This window comes from Agelaius phoeniceus, chromosome Z (assembly GCF_051311805.1).
Source record: "Agelaius phoeniceus isolate bAgePho1 chromosome Z, bAgePho1.hap1, whole genome shotgun sequence".
Classification (NCBI taxonomy): Eukaryota; Metazoa; Chordata; class Aves; order Passeriformes; family Icteridae; genus Agelaius; species Agelaius phoeniceus.
The window spans coordinates 43,015,142-43,032,213 of NC_135303.1; the positions used below are offsets into that span (position 1 = coordinate 43,015,142).

The 17,072-nt window shown below is 36.1% G+C and overlaps 1 protein-coding gene across 1 annotated transcript in view; it reads left to right on the plus strand.

The window, feature by feature from the left end:
• Positions 1 to 262: 262 nt before the first annotated feature.
• LOC129133193 (atrial natriuretic peptide receptor 2-like) overlaps positions 263 to 17,072 on the plus strand; it is a 37,605-nt gene continuing 20,795 nt past the window's right edge. Inside the window, exons 1-9 of the mRNA XM_077171836.1 lie at positions 263 to 684; positions 1,674 to 1,770; positions 4,612 to 4,744; positions 7,124 to 7,247; positions 9,224 to 9,328; positions 9,919 to 10,021; positions 11,564 to 11,709; positions 14,292 to 14,364; positions 16,594 to 16,741. Coding sequence (XP_077027951.1) covers positions 631 to 684; positions 1,674 to 1,770; positions 4,612 to 4,744; positions 7,124 to 7,247; positions 9,224 to 9,328; positions 9,919 to 10,021; positions 11,564 to 11,709; positions 14,292 to 14,364; positions 16,594 to 16,741 — 983 coding nt within the window. The 5' untranslated portion in view covers positions 263 to 630. The remainder of the gene's footprint in view (positions 685 to 1,673; positions 1,771 to 4,611; positions 4,745 to 7,123; positions 7,248 to 9,223; positions 9,329 to 9,918; positions 10,022 to 11,563; positions 11,710 to 14,291; positions 14,365 to 16,593; positions 16,742 to 17,072) is intronic.

The following is a 17,072-nucleotide window of genomic DNA, read 5'->3' on the forward strand; positions in this document are numbered from 1 at the left end:
ATATTCATGGACACATCTATGTCTTTATTGTATCAGCATAGCTACACAGAAGTCTGTTTCACCTGTGCATGTAGCAGGACACATGGATAGAAGTTGTTCTACACCTTCAGGTGAGAAATTGAAGTCACAGGGTCTCATGCAATTCAGGTTGGAAGGAAGCTCAGGAAGCTGGTCAGCCTTACTGTTCATCTTATGGTGGTAGCCTTTGTTGCCTTGGTGTTTATGTCCATCTTTGGGCTCAGCTGTGTCTCTGTGTTTATGTCCACAGCATCAATTCATCTGCCTGAGAGTCGGATGCTGCTCACATTTGACAAAGCACTGCAAGAAAATCCCCCCAGTTGGTTTTGTAGTTTTAAGCAGTAAGGGCCACAAATTTCAGGAGGATGGGGCTGCCCCTAAAACAAGTGGGGAATTTTTGAAGGGTTTCAGCAGAGGTGCAGAGGGGTATTTCCACCCTGCACTGTGGAGTGGAAGAAGAGGGAAGGAAGTGGGAGAACAGCTGCAGCAGCTGGAGTTGCCAGGATAGCTTGCCTAGCAACCCCCTTCTTAGGCAAGGGTATCTAATTCAGAAGCAACAGCAACATCAGAAGCAGCCCTGACACTTGGTGAGCTGGGTGCACATTAGGGAGCATGGGAGCTGTCAAATCACCAGCTGTAGAGCTCCGAAGCCTCCTCAGTTTTTTGGTAGGTCTACCTAGATCTGCTTACCAGAACTTATTCCTCTTATCTGTGTGTTCAGAAAGAACTGTATATGGCTTATTAGAGTGAAACAGCTATTTATGCTAGTGATTTTTATTTTAGTAATGTAGAAACCAAGAGTAATGGAAGATATATTGGAAAAATGAGTTGTACCATTCTCTCTTATTCTATTCACATTTTGTTGTGATAAGCAATTGCACAATACAGTAGATGATTATGCTTTAATTATATGTAGAAAAACAATAGCAGATTGCATGAGTAGAAACTATTATCTTTTACTAGAAATAGAATAAGCCCAGAGTGCATTATCATAGACTATTCTGATTTGTTAGTATACACCCTAAAGTGTATTTTTTAATACATGACTAATATAATCTGTTATATATACATATATAATGTATCTTTTATTACTGTTACAATTCAATTTCTATGCTATTATGATGCTGTATTCTACCTATAATAGGTTTATGCAATTCTTATTTTATATGTCATTGTGCATATTAACATTTATATGGCTAAAATTTGTATTGTGTTATTAAAAGTATAACAAAAATTACTCCTTCATAGATTTTAGGTATGAAAGATTAAAAGAAACGGAGCAGTTTGGAATGGGGGGAGTGCCATTCTAAAAGCAAACAAAAAAACCTTTGTTAAATAAACTGTCTTTCTGCATATAGTCCTTGAACCATCTGCTCTTTGTAAAGAACCATTTTGGGAGAGAAAGGTTAGTTAAATCTACTAACTGTTTCATGCCAGTTTCTGGACAAATCAAAATAATGTACTGGTTGTGTTTGTATGGAATTTTTTTTTTCTTTTTCCCTCCAGAAGTTAGAGACCTCAAAATATGCCAGCCTATGTTTCTGCATTTTGTTTGGTTTCTGTAGAAGAATCATAAACTTAGGAGATGGAATCCATCCTTTCCTTCTTCTTATCCTGTCTTTTTTTGACTCTTTTTTTTTCTTTTTTCCTGGCAGGTGGTATTAGTGGAAGGGTGGCATGATTTAGATAACAAAGACTATGACTGTTGGCCCCTGGAAAAGCCAGATGAGTATAACATGCTGGACTGCGGAGGTGAGTGAGTCATAAAGGCAACTTCGTATCTTACTTGGGGAATGGCTGAAACCCCAAAATTGAAGTATTCATAACAATAGCTTACTCATGATGGATGTAATCCATGATGAAATGCATCTAAATCAGTGACAACCTCTCTTCCTAGAGAAATAAGGGAGAGAAAACACCTAAAGATACTTCAGAGTAATTATTTATCCAGTATACCTTTGTTCTAACAGAAAAGTAATAGCAACAGCTGTATCCATTTGCCCAGAGAGAAACTGAAAACATTTTCTTTCTCATTAGAAAAACAACTGGAACTTAATCCAAATGAAGCATGGAGGCAGCGCAGCATTGTAGCAAATCTACTTGCTGAAACTTAGAAGTGTAATTTCAAAAGCGTACTGAGCTTAATCAGTAAGCCAGCAAGCAAAATCACTGATTCTACATCACGCTTTTCCACCTGGCACAAAACTCTTCCATGACTACCTAAAAAAACCCTGAGACCTTTAATAAAGTACTCCTGTCAGTTTCCAAAATTAATTTACATGATGAGATAGGAACAAAAAAAAAAATAAAAAAGAACCCCCCCCCCCAAAAAAAACCCCCAAAAAAGTTGGTAATTTATTGAGATGAAAAACTACTTAAGGAGCAACTGATATGTGTAAAACTCAATTTAAATATATAAATATAAATAAAAAAGTTTCTTATCATCTAGGGGTTATAAAGTAGTAGAACAGGCATCTCAGAAAGGTTGTGGCTTGTCCATTCTTGGAGATTTTTAAAACCTGACTAGACAAATGCTAGAGAAACATCCTTGACATGACCCTGCCTTGAGCAACACAGGCTTGGACCGAATGATTTCTGTGGGTGCCTTCCAAATTCAACTCTTCGCGATTTTGTGACTCTGTAACAAATAAATAACTGATGTAAAGGAACACTTTGTTTATGTTGTAAAAGGTAGGACCAGAGACATGCATTCATAGGGTTTTTAGAAAAAGAACCAAGAGCACCTCAGAAGGTGGTTCTAATAAAACACTTCAGGAAATATACTGCTGTGTCATGCTCTTAGCTCAGTGTTACCGTTAAACATTCTTCAATTAATTCTCTTGGAACAGTGAAGTTTCAACTAAGACTTTTATTCCTGTATGAATTTACTATTGGTTTAACACTGAAACAGCTATTTATCACTACAGATGGCTTGTTTAAAGCTATTTTTACTAAGTACAAGGAAAATTAATGTGAGTAGATTGCTTAATTAATGTATATCCATTACAATCAGTTTTAGAATGGACTTCAAACTCTATCCTCCCTTTCTTTGTAGGTTTTGCCATTTTCTGGGGATTGCAAGAAACAAAGCAAAACACATATACTGTAGCCTCATTGCTGTGGAATTAACAAAAGATTTTCAAAGCTTCTATATGTGGGAGTAGCTGTCATTGAAAGAAGAGTTTGGTTTACCTTTATGAGACCTTTATAAGGCAGTAGAAAATAATTTAACTGAAATTTGTGCTGACCTTTTGTCTTCATTCTCATATATTCTTTGAAGCTCAACTCTCTTACCTTTTAGTAGAAATCACACTAGCTTTTTTTAAATCTTTGTATTATAGTTTTCACATAATGTTAGCAATTAAAATGGGTTTTTATTTTTCAAGGGAGATTATCAAGGGAAATCGAGGTTATTTTACAAATTGCCTAGTTAAATCTGATAGTAAATTAGGGGGAAAATAGTGGTTTCAGTACTGTGCAAGCAAAGAATGTACTTGTTAAAACAAGTATGAGTAACAAAAGAGGTCATAACCGAACAACAAGAACAAAAATGAGATGTCTTGTAAGGCAGGTTTACCAGTCCTCTGCAGAAGGAATTTAATACTTCCTGACAAACTGAGTTACACAGTTTCGTTATGTAAGTAATTTGATGTGGTGCAAATTAAAACCTTTATCCAACAATAGACAAAAAGGTAGGTGAGTGCACTGGGAAGATTTTGATGGTGTTAAGTTTATGGATTTAAGACTTTTCCCAACTTTTATCTTTCTTCATTCTGAGGCACAGAGGACAAGAGACATGATGGGGGTAAATCATCTTTCCCAGTTTAAATTGTGAAAACGGAAAATAACAGATGTCTGATATACTCCTTCCACTGTCCTCTGTTCTAGATGCCATATGATTCCATCATGTGATAATGTATTCTTAAATATGTAATTATTAGTATTTATGTTTCATGAGTTTAAGGGTTTTGACTGAATTTTGTGTGTGATAGAGTTGTCTGTTCTCTTCCACAATAAGGTGTGTCTCAGTGGAGGCAGCCAAGAATTAAGGGCAATATTGCCTGATCAAAAGAGGAAAGCAAATATACCAGAACAAACATCAATGCTATAAAATGGAAGCAAAGTTAGTTTACACAAGATGAGCAGATTTTTTTGTTGCATTTATCCAACTGCTTGGTCTGAGTGTCAGAACTCTTCAAATAATGTGCATTTGTATTTACCAATACAGCCATTAAAATAAATGACTCTATTTGGCTCATAAAAAGTAATTGGAGAACACTGAGAGGGTTACTCAGAGGGTTGTGAAGCACTGGAACAGGCCACCCAGAGAAGCTGAGGATGCCCCATCTCTGAAAATGTTCAAGGCCAGGTTTGATGGGGCTTTGAGCAACCTGGTCTACTGGAAGTTGTCCCAGCCCATGGCAGGGGAGGAGGGACTAAGTGGTTTCAAGTGGTTAAGGTGCCTTCCAATCCAAACCACTCTGTGATCCTATGAGTAGATGAAAATCACTACAGAGAAAGTTTTGTATTTGTATGTATCTGTTAAGTAAAAAACTGTAACAAATATTCTGACCCATGATTGCACTTTTCTAGGACTGGAGATGACATGGGTTCATAGGCCTCCAGAAAAGGCTGTGAGTGGGGAGTCCTTCAACGTGACCTATGCCGTCTTTGCTTCAGACAGTTTTTATCAATATGCTGTGAAAAATGGAATCCTTTCCCACAGGTATTACTTATTATAAAAATGCTATAATGATCATGAGTATATGAGGATTTTGTGTGTACATATTCAGTGATATAATTGGAGCAGACACTCTGGAGCTCTTCATTAATTCCTTCCATGTTCTGAGATCTCTCATAGCTCTATTTGTCCTGCTATTTTTCTCTTTGCTCTCAGACTAGCCATTATGGCATGTTTGTTTGCTAGGTCAGAGACAGGGCACATCACTACTGTCACAGTGCAACTTCTTGCCTTCTCTACACATTGAATTTATGAAGTTGAAGTTTCATCATGAGTCACAGGCTCTCTGTATCTTATACTCATTTTAATCATGATTCAAGTGCTCAACATGGATATGAAAAAGACCTGAATCCATTTAATTCAGTGGTCAACTGTGCTTGATTTCTGTGGGATTAAAATCACTCCAAAAGCTTATATGTCAGCTCACACACTGTGTTAGTGACGGTGGACATCAACAGTTAGAGAGTATGGAGGGGTGCAGCTCCAGATCTACAGATCTGGATCTATAAATCTGGGGGCAATATTTCATACTTTTGTCTGTAAGTAGCAATTCTCCATTCTTATATAGGAACACCTGAGACAGAGGGTGGGACCCCACTTCCTGTACTGTTGTGTAAGAGATTTTTACAGAACATTTTTCTCTGCCTGAGAGTTCACATTGCAAAGTTCAATTTATAAGAGCTGTTATCCAGAGTTATTTTTTTTTCATATTGAAAGATGATCCATAATCTATTTGCAACTGCAAAAAATTTATTTTTTTTTAAATTTTGGTCATCTATGTACTATGTTTAAAAACTACTTAAAATTTGTTTATCACATCTTCTGAAATGTATGGCTGCTGTTAGTTCTGGGAACTTAACCATGAAGCAGGTTTGACTGCTTGGCATGAATCTGATTTTTCTAGTGTTCCCTGGGAGACCCACTCCCTCAAATCAGTAAGGAACTTGGAAAAGTCTCCTTTTTGTGTACTTATACACACCTTGAACATAGAGACAGATGGCAAATAATTTCTAAAAAAAGAGACAAATCTATGCTTCAGTTTTCAAAGAGCTTAAATTTGCATCTCATTTTGTCAGGGTTATCTGGTTGACACTACAGGTTACAGTGGCTGACCCAAATATACCTGAGGTTGGCAAGTCAGTGTATGGGCATCAGTTTAATTGGATAAAACCATGATGAAATTATTGAATAAAAAATACACAATACTGGATAAATTTTGAAAAGGAAAGAAAAGTACATGATGGAATTAGACACTAAATTAATTAAGTATTTTTCTTAACTTAAAACTTCCAGTATGAACTCAAAGGCTAATAAATTTTAATATTTTATCTGTTTAGGTGTTTTGGAAGTTGACATATTTACTTATGTCATATTTCAAATATGCCTATGCCCTGGTAAATCTGGCCATGAGTACAATCAAGGTTAACCTAATCCTTTGTCATTTTGTTTATTTATCATAATAAACACAGTCTTCTCATAATAAACAAAGCCTACTGTTTTATACCTAATCATTATTGGCTAATTCTTTCATTAAGAACAAATAAAAAAATAAATCCTGTGTTCTGAAATTGTTTTCTAAAGATCCAACACGAGTGCATAACATTTCAGCTGAATTGCAATTATTCTGGCTGTATCTGAGTAAATCATGTTTGCAGAAAACAATTTATCTTACAGCCAAATTTATTAGGGTGATAACCACTGAAAGTGTAACTGAGGAAACAGTGTTGCATCACACATTTCGAGTGAATACATTCATCTTTCAGGAATAAGTTTTCATAATTGTTTTGCAGCACAGTCTGTTCAGAAAGTCTCCTCTAAAGTTGTTGTTTGGGAAATTGTATCTGGTGTATAAGACCATTATACTTATTTTCCTCAGCAATTTAGATTGTGGAGTGAAGACTGGAGCTAAATGGTCTGTATGAATTTCATGCATAGATGAAGGTTTCTGATGGAAAACTTTGAGACTGGAAGTAGCCAGGGACACATATATCTGAGAGTGGAAGTAGAATAATAGTGTCTTTGCCTGTGCCAGATGAAGAAGTGCGAAGTAATCCCACCTGGTCATGAAGTCAGGTAGGAAAGAGTAGTGGAGGTTGGTCCCTGCTTGCAGCACAGTATCTGCTAGAAGTCCCTAGTGCATGGCAGTCAGCAGAGGTCGAGTTGACAACAATTTCTAGTGCTCCAGGAGCATTTCAATTAGAAGACAAAAAAAAAAGAAATGGTTCAACAGTGTTTATTTCACTGCATATGTTTTTGCTGCTAATTTGTCTGTGCAAGATAAAGAGCAAGCTCTCATGTGTTTGTTGCAATTTTTGTGAATGAGGAATGGATGTAAAAGTTTTTCTCTCTCTCCTGCTTGGTTAGCAATGCTACTGCTGCAAAGGAATTCTGTGAAGAGCATGACTGTCCTGCCAGATGGAAAGACGCAAATGGGGACAACTGCTGTGTCTACCATGCCAACATTCATTCCTGTCCTTTGGCCTTCATGGTTAGTGGGATGGTGCAGCATCACGTGCTCTGTTCTTGCTGCTGGCTGAGACATCGTTGTAATAAGCAGGTTCAAGTTCGTGAAGTATTTCTGTGATTACAATTAGACCAAGTTTATATAGTTTGCTATATATTCACAAATTATGGTTCACTAAAACCACTGTGGCAATGTCTGTCAGTTTTGGAATTTTTTTTTCACTGGATGCTGAGGCTGCAAGGCAGTATTCAGAATCTCTCATTAGTGGGACCAGTTTCATCTGTCTGAGTTTACCTGACTTGGACTACTGTGCAACCAAGAGAGAAAGAAAGACAGATCACTGCATTCTAAAACCAGCAGGGAAAATTTTCAGTTAGATGTATTCCAGTCTTTTTGTTTTACAGAGTGAGAGTGATTAATTTGCTTGGATTACTGGAGTTGGGGAGGGTGAGTATTACTGGCTGTGACCTGTAGAACTGAAGCCTATTTACCTGTCAGGAATGATTTTTCTTCATTGTATCAGAGCAAAAAAAAAAAAGAATCTCAATACAAGATAACGAACTTTGTTCATGCAATGAAGGCAAGATCCATTCTTAGCCTGTCTTCTTGGCTATCCCTCTTTGAATAACTACTTAAAGTTCTGATCTAAAAATACAGTTTGGAACACTTTTTTTTTTTTTTTCTTTTTTTTTTTTTTTTTTTGTCTGTGAGGTAAGCCTTACCCTGCATAAGAACTTTCATACAGCTGCCCAGTTTTTCTAGTTAATCTTCCTTCTGGAAATGTGACACATTCTTCTTGATCAAAGGTGGTGTAATAGGAAGCCTAGCCTACACATCTTGCAGATGTTTCATATACCCATCTGTGTGAAGGTCTAATGACTCCACAACAGCTCTAGTTTGCACCTTAGCAATCTATTCTTGTGGACTTGTTTTATTAATGATTCCTCAAAAGCCTTAGCTGGCACCAGGATTTTGGTTTAAAAGAGGAATCCCTGCTGGAAGCATCACATCAGAATTTTTGTTTAGAATCATAGTAAAAAACTTGAACATCCCACTGCTTTGGTAACCTCTCTATTATTTCTATTTTCACAATTCGTTCTGCTCGAAATTATGGTGTGGAAATGGCAAAAGCATATTCACCAACATGCATCATCTGGTTTCTTCATAATATTCTAAATGTTAGAGTTTCTGCCTAAAGGAACTCTGAGATATTTGACTGTTACAGAGTTGACTATCACTGAATAAGATTGAACATACACTTCAGAGTAAGTTTTTCCATTGTTTGAGAGGAGTTTGGGTTTTCATTGCTTTATTTTTTCAGTGTCATGTGTTCTAAAACATTTTATTTGGGTTAATGTGCTCCATTTCTTTTGACTTGGTCTATTACTTACAGTCCTTCAAAAGAAATGTCAGAAGAATTATCTGGAATTAGGAGACAAGCTTAATCCTTTCAAGTAAACAAAACAGCCAAAATTAATCCTCCATGTTTGCAGTTGTAGGAGGTTTACATCTTAATAACTTTATTGAGAAGTGCTCTGCAAACAGACTCTGAAGCAATGCCTCCCTTCCAGAGGGAAAAGAAAAAAAGAAAGAAAAAAAGAAAGAAAAAAAGCTGCTGTATCAAAAGTGACACTTCAGTAAAACCTCTTGAGAAAAATATTAAAAATGGAATACAAATCTGATTCTGATTCTAGCACAGGAAATCAAAAAAAGTGAACCAGCTTCATAAGAACACTCATTCTTTGAGTACACTACTGAGGCTCATATTTTAAGAAATAACAATATATGTGAGATCTTAACTGAATATAGGAGCAATTGCTTCTCTCTTATTTTGTCAACGAGCAGTGTTTCGTATGTTTTGGCAATTTGATAGTTTTGGTTATAAAATAGAACTTTATTTGCTGTTAGAGAACATAAGTAATTTTGAGAAAGAAAGAGAGGAGGAGCTAGGACTTTCATTGTGTTATGGTATACTGACATAACCAATATGTCTACTAAAGGCTAAAGGAGGAATATGTGGTCCATGGATCCCAGATGATGGTCAGATATTTACTCACACTTTGTCTACTGCTGGCAAAATGAGCCAAAGGAACTGGACTGCCAAGGTAAAGTATATTTATTACATATAGGATTTTACCTCATTTGCTCTTTTTGGAGCTTACTTGCTAGTAATTTAATGCAGTTCATGACCATGCTCCCCATTTCATTTATATGTATGTGTTATTATCTCTGCTATGCATATAGCTGAGCTGACTATCAATTCCCAACTGACTTGACTTGGAAGTCAAGTAAGGTACCTTTACAGCTTAGGTAGTTAGTGGAAGGAGTGGAGATGACAGGAAAATGAATAGCATAATCTGTCCATTTGAGGCCCACACTAAGAATACATCTCACTACTGACTGGATATGAACCTGTGATGCAGGTTCATATGACCATAAGGGAGCTTCAACCTGAAAGAAATAGCAGGAAGGCATACACAGCTGAATGCACAGGGCTGATAGCCCTGCCTGGTGAGAAGAAGACACATCAGGAAGGGAATAAACCAGTCTTTCTCTCTAGAGCTGTCTCTCCTGATTTTGAAAGAAATGCACAAATTCTTTTGAAGGATACCACAGTCAGTCAGTTCTTGTTATAAAAGCCTACTGTATGCAAGTGAAGTTTTGATGCTTGGTGATTTGTTCACTTGTTTCACAGGTTGTTTTAGTTCATGTGGGTGTGACTTCTCTCATTGCACACATCAGAGTTGGGAGAATCCAAGCTGCTCTGGAAGCAAAAACCACAGTCCTTCCTGCAGTAGGTATGATATAAAATGAAAATGTGAGCTAACTTCTTATTGACTGCAAATCTCAATGCTATTATCATTCATGCATAGTTACCAAGAGCAAAAGCAAATTCTTACCCCAGCCTTTGAAAATACACAAATGTCTTCCTGAAATTCTTCTTCACATAACACTGAAGTCTGAAAAAGTGTTTGAGCTTCTAATAGTTGTATTAATCTAGAACAGTAGAAAGTCATTCTTGTCAAATAAGTAGTCAAATACCATGGCCAATGGCTTCAGGTACTACAAGGCTTGTCTGCAGTTCATGGGAATCTGAGAATATTCCTCCAGCTAGTGTTCTGAGAATCCAGACACTTTTCCCCTGAAGGGGAGCAGACTAGTCTTAAACATATTGGAAAGGTAGAAATCCATATTGGTTCCCTTGTTCACATTAAAAATTGCTCCCAAGGGCATCAGTCTTCCATTCTCTTTAGTATACCTGTATGGAGGGAAGCAGAAATGACTGTAACAATTATCTTAGTGATGTCAAATTTTAAAAGTGGGCTTCTTTAATAAATTAAACACATAACCTGAAAAGTTATTGGCTAAAACAAAAGTGTCATCAATACTCTTAGTATCTACTCTTCTGGAAATGTGAGAATATATTTTGCAATGTTACGGGAAAAAAACACAAAGCAACTACAGTGTGAATAGAAGTATTTATCTACAGAATTTTCTACTCATTTCAAAACAACTGCAGCTGAATTTTCCAGGAAACTTACAATATATCAGAGAAGAAATTTTTAAAAATGCAGCTCTACCCCTGAGACAGAAAGTGACTTCTGTTATTATCTTGGTATTATACTGGAATTAGTGAGGCTGAAACAGAATTATTACTGAGCAGTAGAATTTTTTTTTCGTTTTTTATTTAATTTAAAAAAAATTACATAATGACAGAATAATACCTTCAGTTCACCTCTCAAGTCTGAAGTACAGCATGATATTAGTTTAATCACAGAGGTAAAATTGAAAGACCATTCAAAACATGGGAGAGGGACTTTTGTTATTGAAGACTTTTGTTTTAAATTACATCTAATATTGCTGATAATTTATGTAAGACCTTGGAGTAAGTAAAGGAAATAATTGAAATGTGGGTTGCAAGATTTTTTTCTGGAGTTCCTAGTGTCTTTTGCTGCTGCTGAGGAAGGGTCCCTGGCTTCCTGGAATCACAAGTGCTGGATTAAATACAAAGAATTCAAAAGAAAATGTTGGCCTTGAAGAACTTTGAGTTTCAGAAAAAAAAGTGTAGATAATGAGAAACACAGTAGTGATGAGGTGGTTTATACACAAAACATGTCAAAGGCTCACATGTAATTCACATTTACCTTGATGAAAGAGAACCTGTATTACTTCAGAAATTCAGATTGTTCTTTCAGTTGCTGGGATGATGCCTCTGAATTCTTCAAAATTTATTTTTTCTGGGATTCTGAGGTATCCCAGGTCAAGAACCACATGTTTAAATCTGAAGACAATCTTGTGGATGGATGAAACTGCCTTAAAATGTTTTGTTTTTTAATCAGTCTGTGGAGATGGCTTTTGTGAGGAAGAGGAAGGCTGCTCTATCTGTCCAGCAGACTGTGGGGAATGCCCTCTTTCTGTTGATGTTAGAATAGCAATTGCCTTACCAATATGTTTAGTCTGCACTGGCTTCATTTTGACAATCATGGTAAGTACTTGTTCTCTACTCTTTTATTTCCTTTTTCTTCCATGAGTTTATTAGACAGAGTGGAGCTCTCTCTAAGTAGGGGGAGAGATTTTCTTCTGCCTCCAGCATCTGTGTGCTATGGAAAAAAGCAGAAAGAAAGGAAATGACTTGTAAAGCTTCCTTATGCGGGAAGTCACATTGTACTAGGAATTTTCATCCTGTAAGAGAGAAGACTGAGGTGGAATCTAATGGGAGAGTGGGTAGATTATGGTAAAGGAAAAAAAAATTTTCCACTACATGGGGAGTAGGGGATACCAACAAAGTAAGAGTACTTTTCACTTACGGTAGAACTCTGTTATGAAATTAACAGCTTCAAAACCTTATAGAAGCCAGAATTATAAAAGATTTCAAAAACAAATTAGGTAAATTCATTAAGGAACTAGCTACACATGAGGCCATTAAATATCAGAGTCCAAATAGAACTTTAAAAGCAAAACATTCAAGTTGGGATATTCTCAAAAGAGTCGTGGTGAGAGGATAATTTTTTTTTCCTGTTTTGGTCACTTGATTTTTTTAATAGGTTTGTTTCCTTAGTGTAACAAACAGCTTCGTTCCTTTCAAAGTGATTAATTTTATATAAGATTAATCAATTATTATAGCAAACTCTTGAAGGAAAAACAAAAAGGGAATGAGGAGAGAGGAGTGTATCAATATTAGAGAAGTAGTTTTGGGAGTCTTTGAATGAAAATGCCTGTATAAAGAGAGAATGATATTATGGCTTATTACTTAAGATGCTTATTACTTAAGTGCTTCTGGGAAAGAGTATCTACATTCGTTATGTGTCTGCGTCTTGAAAAAAATGCATTTTTGAGTTGCATGACAGAGGTTTATCAGGTGAATATGGCAGCTGTAGAATTATTGTATTAACTATGTTCATAAAGGGTAATTTATTTAGCCCTTGGCCTATATATCCTGTAAAACTATAGGCTCCTGCTTCCTCAGGGATTCCTTCTCTGTCCATCTTATACTGCAGTTGCAGTGAGCATCTGAGGTAGGCAGCTGCACAGATAGAGAATGAGTAGGAGAAAGCTGATGGCCCACAAATTGAGGTTCTAAAGGAGGCCTGAATCACATTTGTTTGTTTGTCACTGTGTGACTTTGTGAGTTAGGAACAGAAGTACTGTTGAAAGCTATTTGAGCATTCCTCAATGGAATCCTCAAGGAAGTTGTGACAATGAGTTTATAGCAAGTGTCCAGTAAAACCACATGATGTGATAGAAATAAGCAACTGGACAGATGAGAAGTTCAGACAGTTTTAGGTGACTGGCTTTTTAGAAAGAGCAACAGAGATTCTTGGCCTTGCATATGTTTATTTAAAGATCTTGTAGCAAAAATCTATTATTTCTGCTGTTTTTTCTGTATGTTTGGAGTTATTTGTTTTCCTTCTTTCATTTCTGTAGACATATTCCTGCTATATTCTTCAAAAGTGGCATCATGGGAGTTCAAAGTTTTAATGGTTTTACTGTAATAAGATAGGAGAGGTTATTTTATCTAATTCAGGAATTGATACAATGTAAAAGGAACCATCTGGGAAGCTAATGCCTTCTTTAATGCTTCAAGTAGCAGAAAGGATTCCTTTGATATCAGTGTCAAAGGAAGCAAGCCTAGTATTCACTTCTTGCTAAAATGTCTTTGTACAGTCACACCTTTGCAAGATAAAATGTAGGTTTCTTTCCTCAGAAGCCTTTTGAAATAAATGGGATGACTTAATTTTGATTCAGTGAGCTCTATATTTGTCACAATTTCAACTAGTATACCAACACAATCTCCCCAACCTGTTCCTTGTTCATTATCTGGACTTTTATTACCTGTTTCAATGAATCCATCAGTCCTAATATTAAATTTTGAACTATAGAAAATGGTATAATGATGATAAAATGCTGCTTTGATTTGACATTTTGGCATTGACTGCAGTTGCATAATTTAATCTGTTGCTCATCTGAAAGCATGTACTTACACTTTGTAAATGTTAGCTTTTTATGTCAGTTCTACCAAAAATCAGCTGTTAGCTCAATGCCTTTTAACAAAGTAGCCACAGAATCCCTACCTAATATTCTTTTTGATAGAGTATTTGATATAATATGGCCTAATTAGTAGGTCATGGGCTAATTCTACTCCAAGATATAAGATGCATTGCTCCTTATCTCAGGACTGGGATGAAGTTCTTGTCATGTACCTATATAACATAGGGCACTTCCATGAGATGAGATGATGTAGCCTCATCTGATGTCCAGGCTGAAATGTAAATGCACACAGGTTTAAAATAATGGAGAGCTTGTAGACAGTGCAAAATATTACATGTAATTAGTTCTGGAACATAGTCTGTATAATTTTTAATATGCTTATTAGATGCTGTTTTCATCCAGGCCTGTTATTAATACTTTTGGTTCTAATGTTACTTTAAGACATATGCTGAATGTTTACACTTCAGATTTAGTTTGTATACTTTTAAATGTTCATATTTTATAAAAATAACCTCTGAGTCAATTTCTTCAAAGAGAGGAGGGCTACATTAGGAATGATTTTTTTTTTTACTCTTGTAGTGGTTTCAATATCAGAAACAGAGGATGTTTTGGGATGAAAGCTGGATTATAGACTTCACCTGCATCAAACAAGGTTAGCAACTTGTAATTTTAATACTGTGATCAGTTTACTTATTAATTTTGAGAAATAACCTCAATTATATTGTTCCTATTTTAAGGATCTTGCAAAAAGTGAAGCTGTTTTTGAAAGACATATCCAATATTTCATCCCTGTAATCTCTGTCAGCTGCTCACTCATATTTTTGTTTATCAAACAATTTGATGACAAAGTTATTTAAAATAGTTTCTTTCTTTTTACTTATGTTGATTTGTTAATCAAAGATGACAAGCCTACCCCATAATAAACAGATAAGCTCTGGAGTTGGATGAAACAAATTACAGTTGCTTCAGTGGAGATACCTTTCTGTATAATTGATCTCACTAAGTTGTGCTGGAATTGCACAAATACATTGAGGGATATAGTACTATCTTAATTTCCCTCAGTGTATGCTGTCTGTGTCAGACTTGCTACAAAAAGTAATTAATTTTGGCCAGAGGTATGGAGCACTCTTTTTCTATTTTATCTTCTGGTATAAAATATTATTTAATTTGTTCTAATTAAATAGGTTAAGAATAAATACAGGTGTTATTATATGCTTTATTATGCTGTACTTAAGATACATATAGATTATTTATTTTGCTGTTCCTTTTTTTAGCATTCAGAAGGAAAACAATGCCTATATCCTCAGAAAGGGTAAATCTATAGAAGTCTGCTGTGCTGATTGTACACACACTCATTTTCTGTCTTTGGGAGAAATTGCTCAGCAGATGTCTGCTTTATCTGGGTTCTGTTGGGTTGCTGGTGTCAAGATGTTCTTGTGATAATATGTAGTAGAGATACTTTCAGCCTGAGACTTGAACATTAATTTCTGTATACTTTTGATAAGATATCCTTGTTGTTGTAAATAAGAGGTTTTGGCTTAGAAATTAATTTGATTACAGGAACCAGAATTAATTTCAATCCAGATTTTTGAAAACAGAAATGGAGAAAAGTGTTTTTCAATGCAGCAAAAAGTGACATGAGCAAAATTTTCAGCTGAAAGTAAATTGGAAAATGCCATAAGCACCACATGTGAGGGAAAGCAATAGAAAGAGACTGAGGGAAATTAGAAGCATGATCAAAAAATAACAGATTAAAATTACTTTGAAAACTCCAAGATTAAAGATGTAAATTTCTTGGAGAAAGGTCTGCAATGCAGCAATGCTGTTTCAGAGTATTGCTCTAAGAGTGATGATTAACAACTTAATGAGGACTTATAACATTATAAGGTCACAGACAGTATGTTTTCTCTGGATAGAGTTGTTTAGAGCTACCCACAGTAGCCTGAAATGCACAGATATCTAAATGAAAACACATCAGCAGTGCTGTACCCTGGGTATGTAGCACTCTGTATGAAAAAATAACATTATTTTTTTAAGATCATTTATTTTTTTGGTGTATTGGACTGTATATAGACATATAGATATATATGCAGTCTTATTCTCAAAACTATCTCAGGGATCTGTAATGCATTTCTGGGTGGAATGCTGTAGAAAGCTTCAAATGTCAATGCAATTTTGAACTGCATATGGATAATACTATGGTGTGGGAACATGGCAGTCCTGATTCAAGGTGAGATATTGAACTTCCTCAGCAAGATATTTCTACCAGGGAGAGTTGAGATGTCTCAGCAATTCCGAGCCTAATTGGCTAAATCTGGATTTTGATCACAGATTATGGCATGACGTGTAACTCATTAAATTTGTTTTGAAGTCCATTTTTTTACTGTGAGCTGGTAAACAGACATTAAAAAATGTACATTGAAAATCACTGGGATTTTTTTCCTCTTACTGTATTGTTGCTCTTCTCTGACTTCTCTCTGGTGTCAGAATCACTTCCCACATTCCTGTACTTTTCAGTCTTCTAGGAGCTCCAAATAGACTTGTTAAAGTATGGCACAGGGTTTACTCTCCTTCTCTGGGTTCTGTCCTCAGCTTCTGTGTAGCAGCAGGGGCTAACCATCTCAAGTGCAGAGAAATGAAAGTTGCATAAAATCCTGAGGATTAGTGAGAAGTATCTCTGGCAATGAATCCTCTTTTAAACATTTTTTACTTTTTATGCAGCAGTCCCATTCCAAGCAATAGCCTTCTCTCTTAAGTATTAACAAGAGGAGATGAGATGCAAAGATTTTGAAAATTCTCTGTATTTCTTTGTGTCTGGAGTCTCCACCTGTGCATAAATAGGAACCTTCATGTGCCTTTTCTCATCCCATGTCCCATTTAGATTGCATTATACGCACAGCAACAGGAAGCATGATGAGTGCTCCCCCAGCACTCAGTGACTCCAGTGTCAGTTGTGTTACTGCTCTGAGCTCCTGCACAGCAGCTGCCAACATGTCCAGGAGGAAATACTTCACCCAGACTGGGAGATAGTAAGTCAATATATTACTCATTTACTGAAGTATCGACTATATTAGTTTCACCTTCATTTCTGGTTCTTGCCACTTTCAATTGATAGGCAGTGAAAAAGCATGAATTTATCTTGTCAGGCCAAACTGGGAAAGTTAAGATCATCATCTGACTTCTATACTGCATATTGGCTGTGGAGTATTTTCACATTCCAGGCTTCTGGCTTGGTTGTCATTTCTCCTTTTCTCTTAGGGTCTTGTTGAAAGGTTGTTGGTATATAAGATGTCCTGCATCTGTTAATGAATGGCCCCTGCTGTTCAAATGTATCTGTAACCAAGACTTTTATAAATTCCT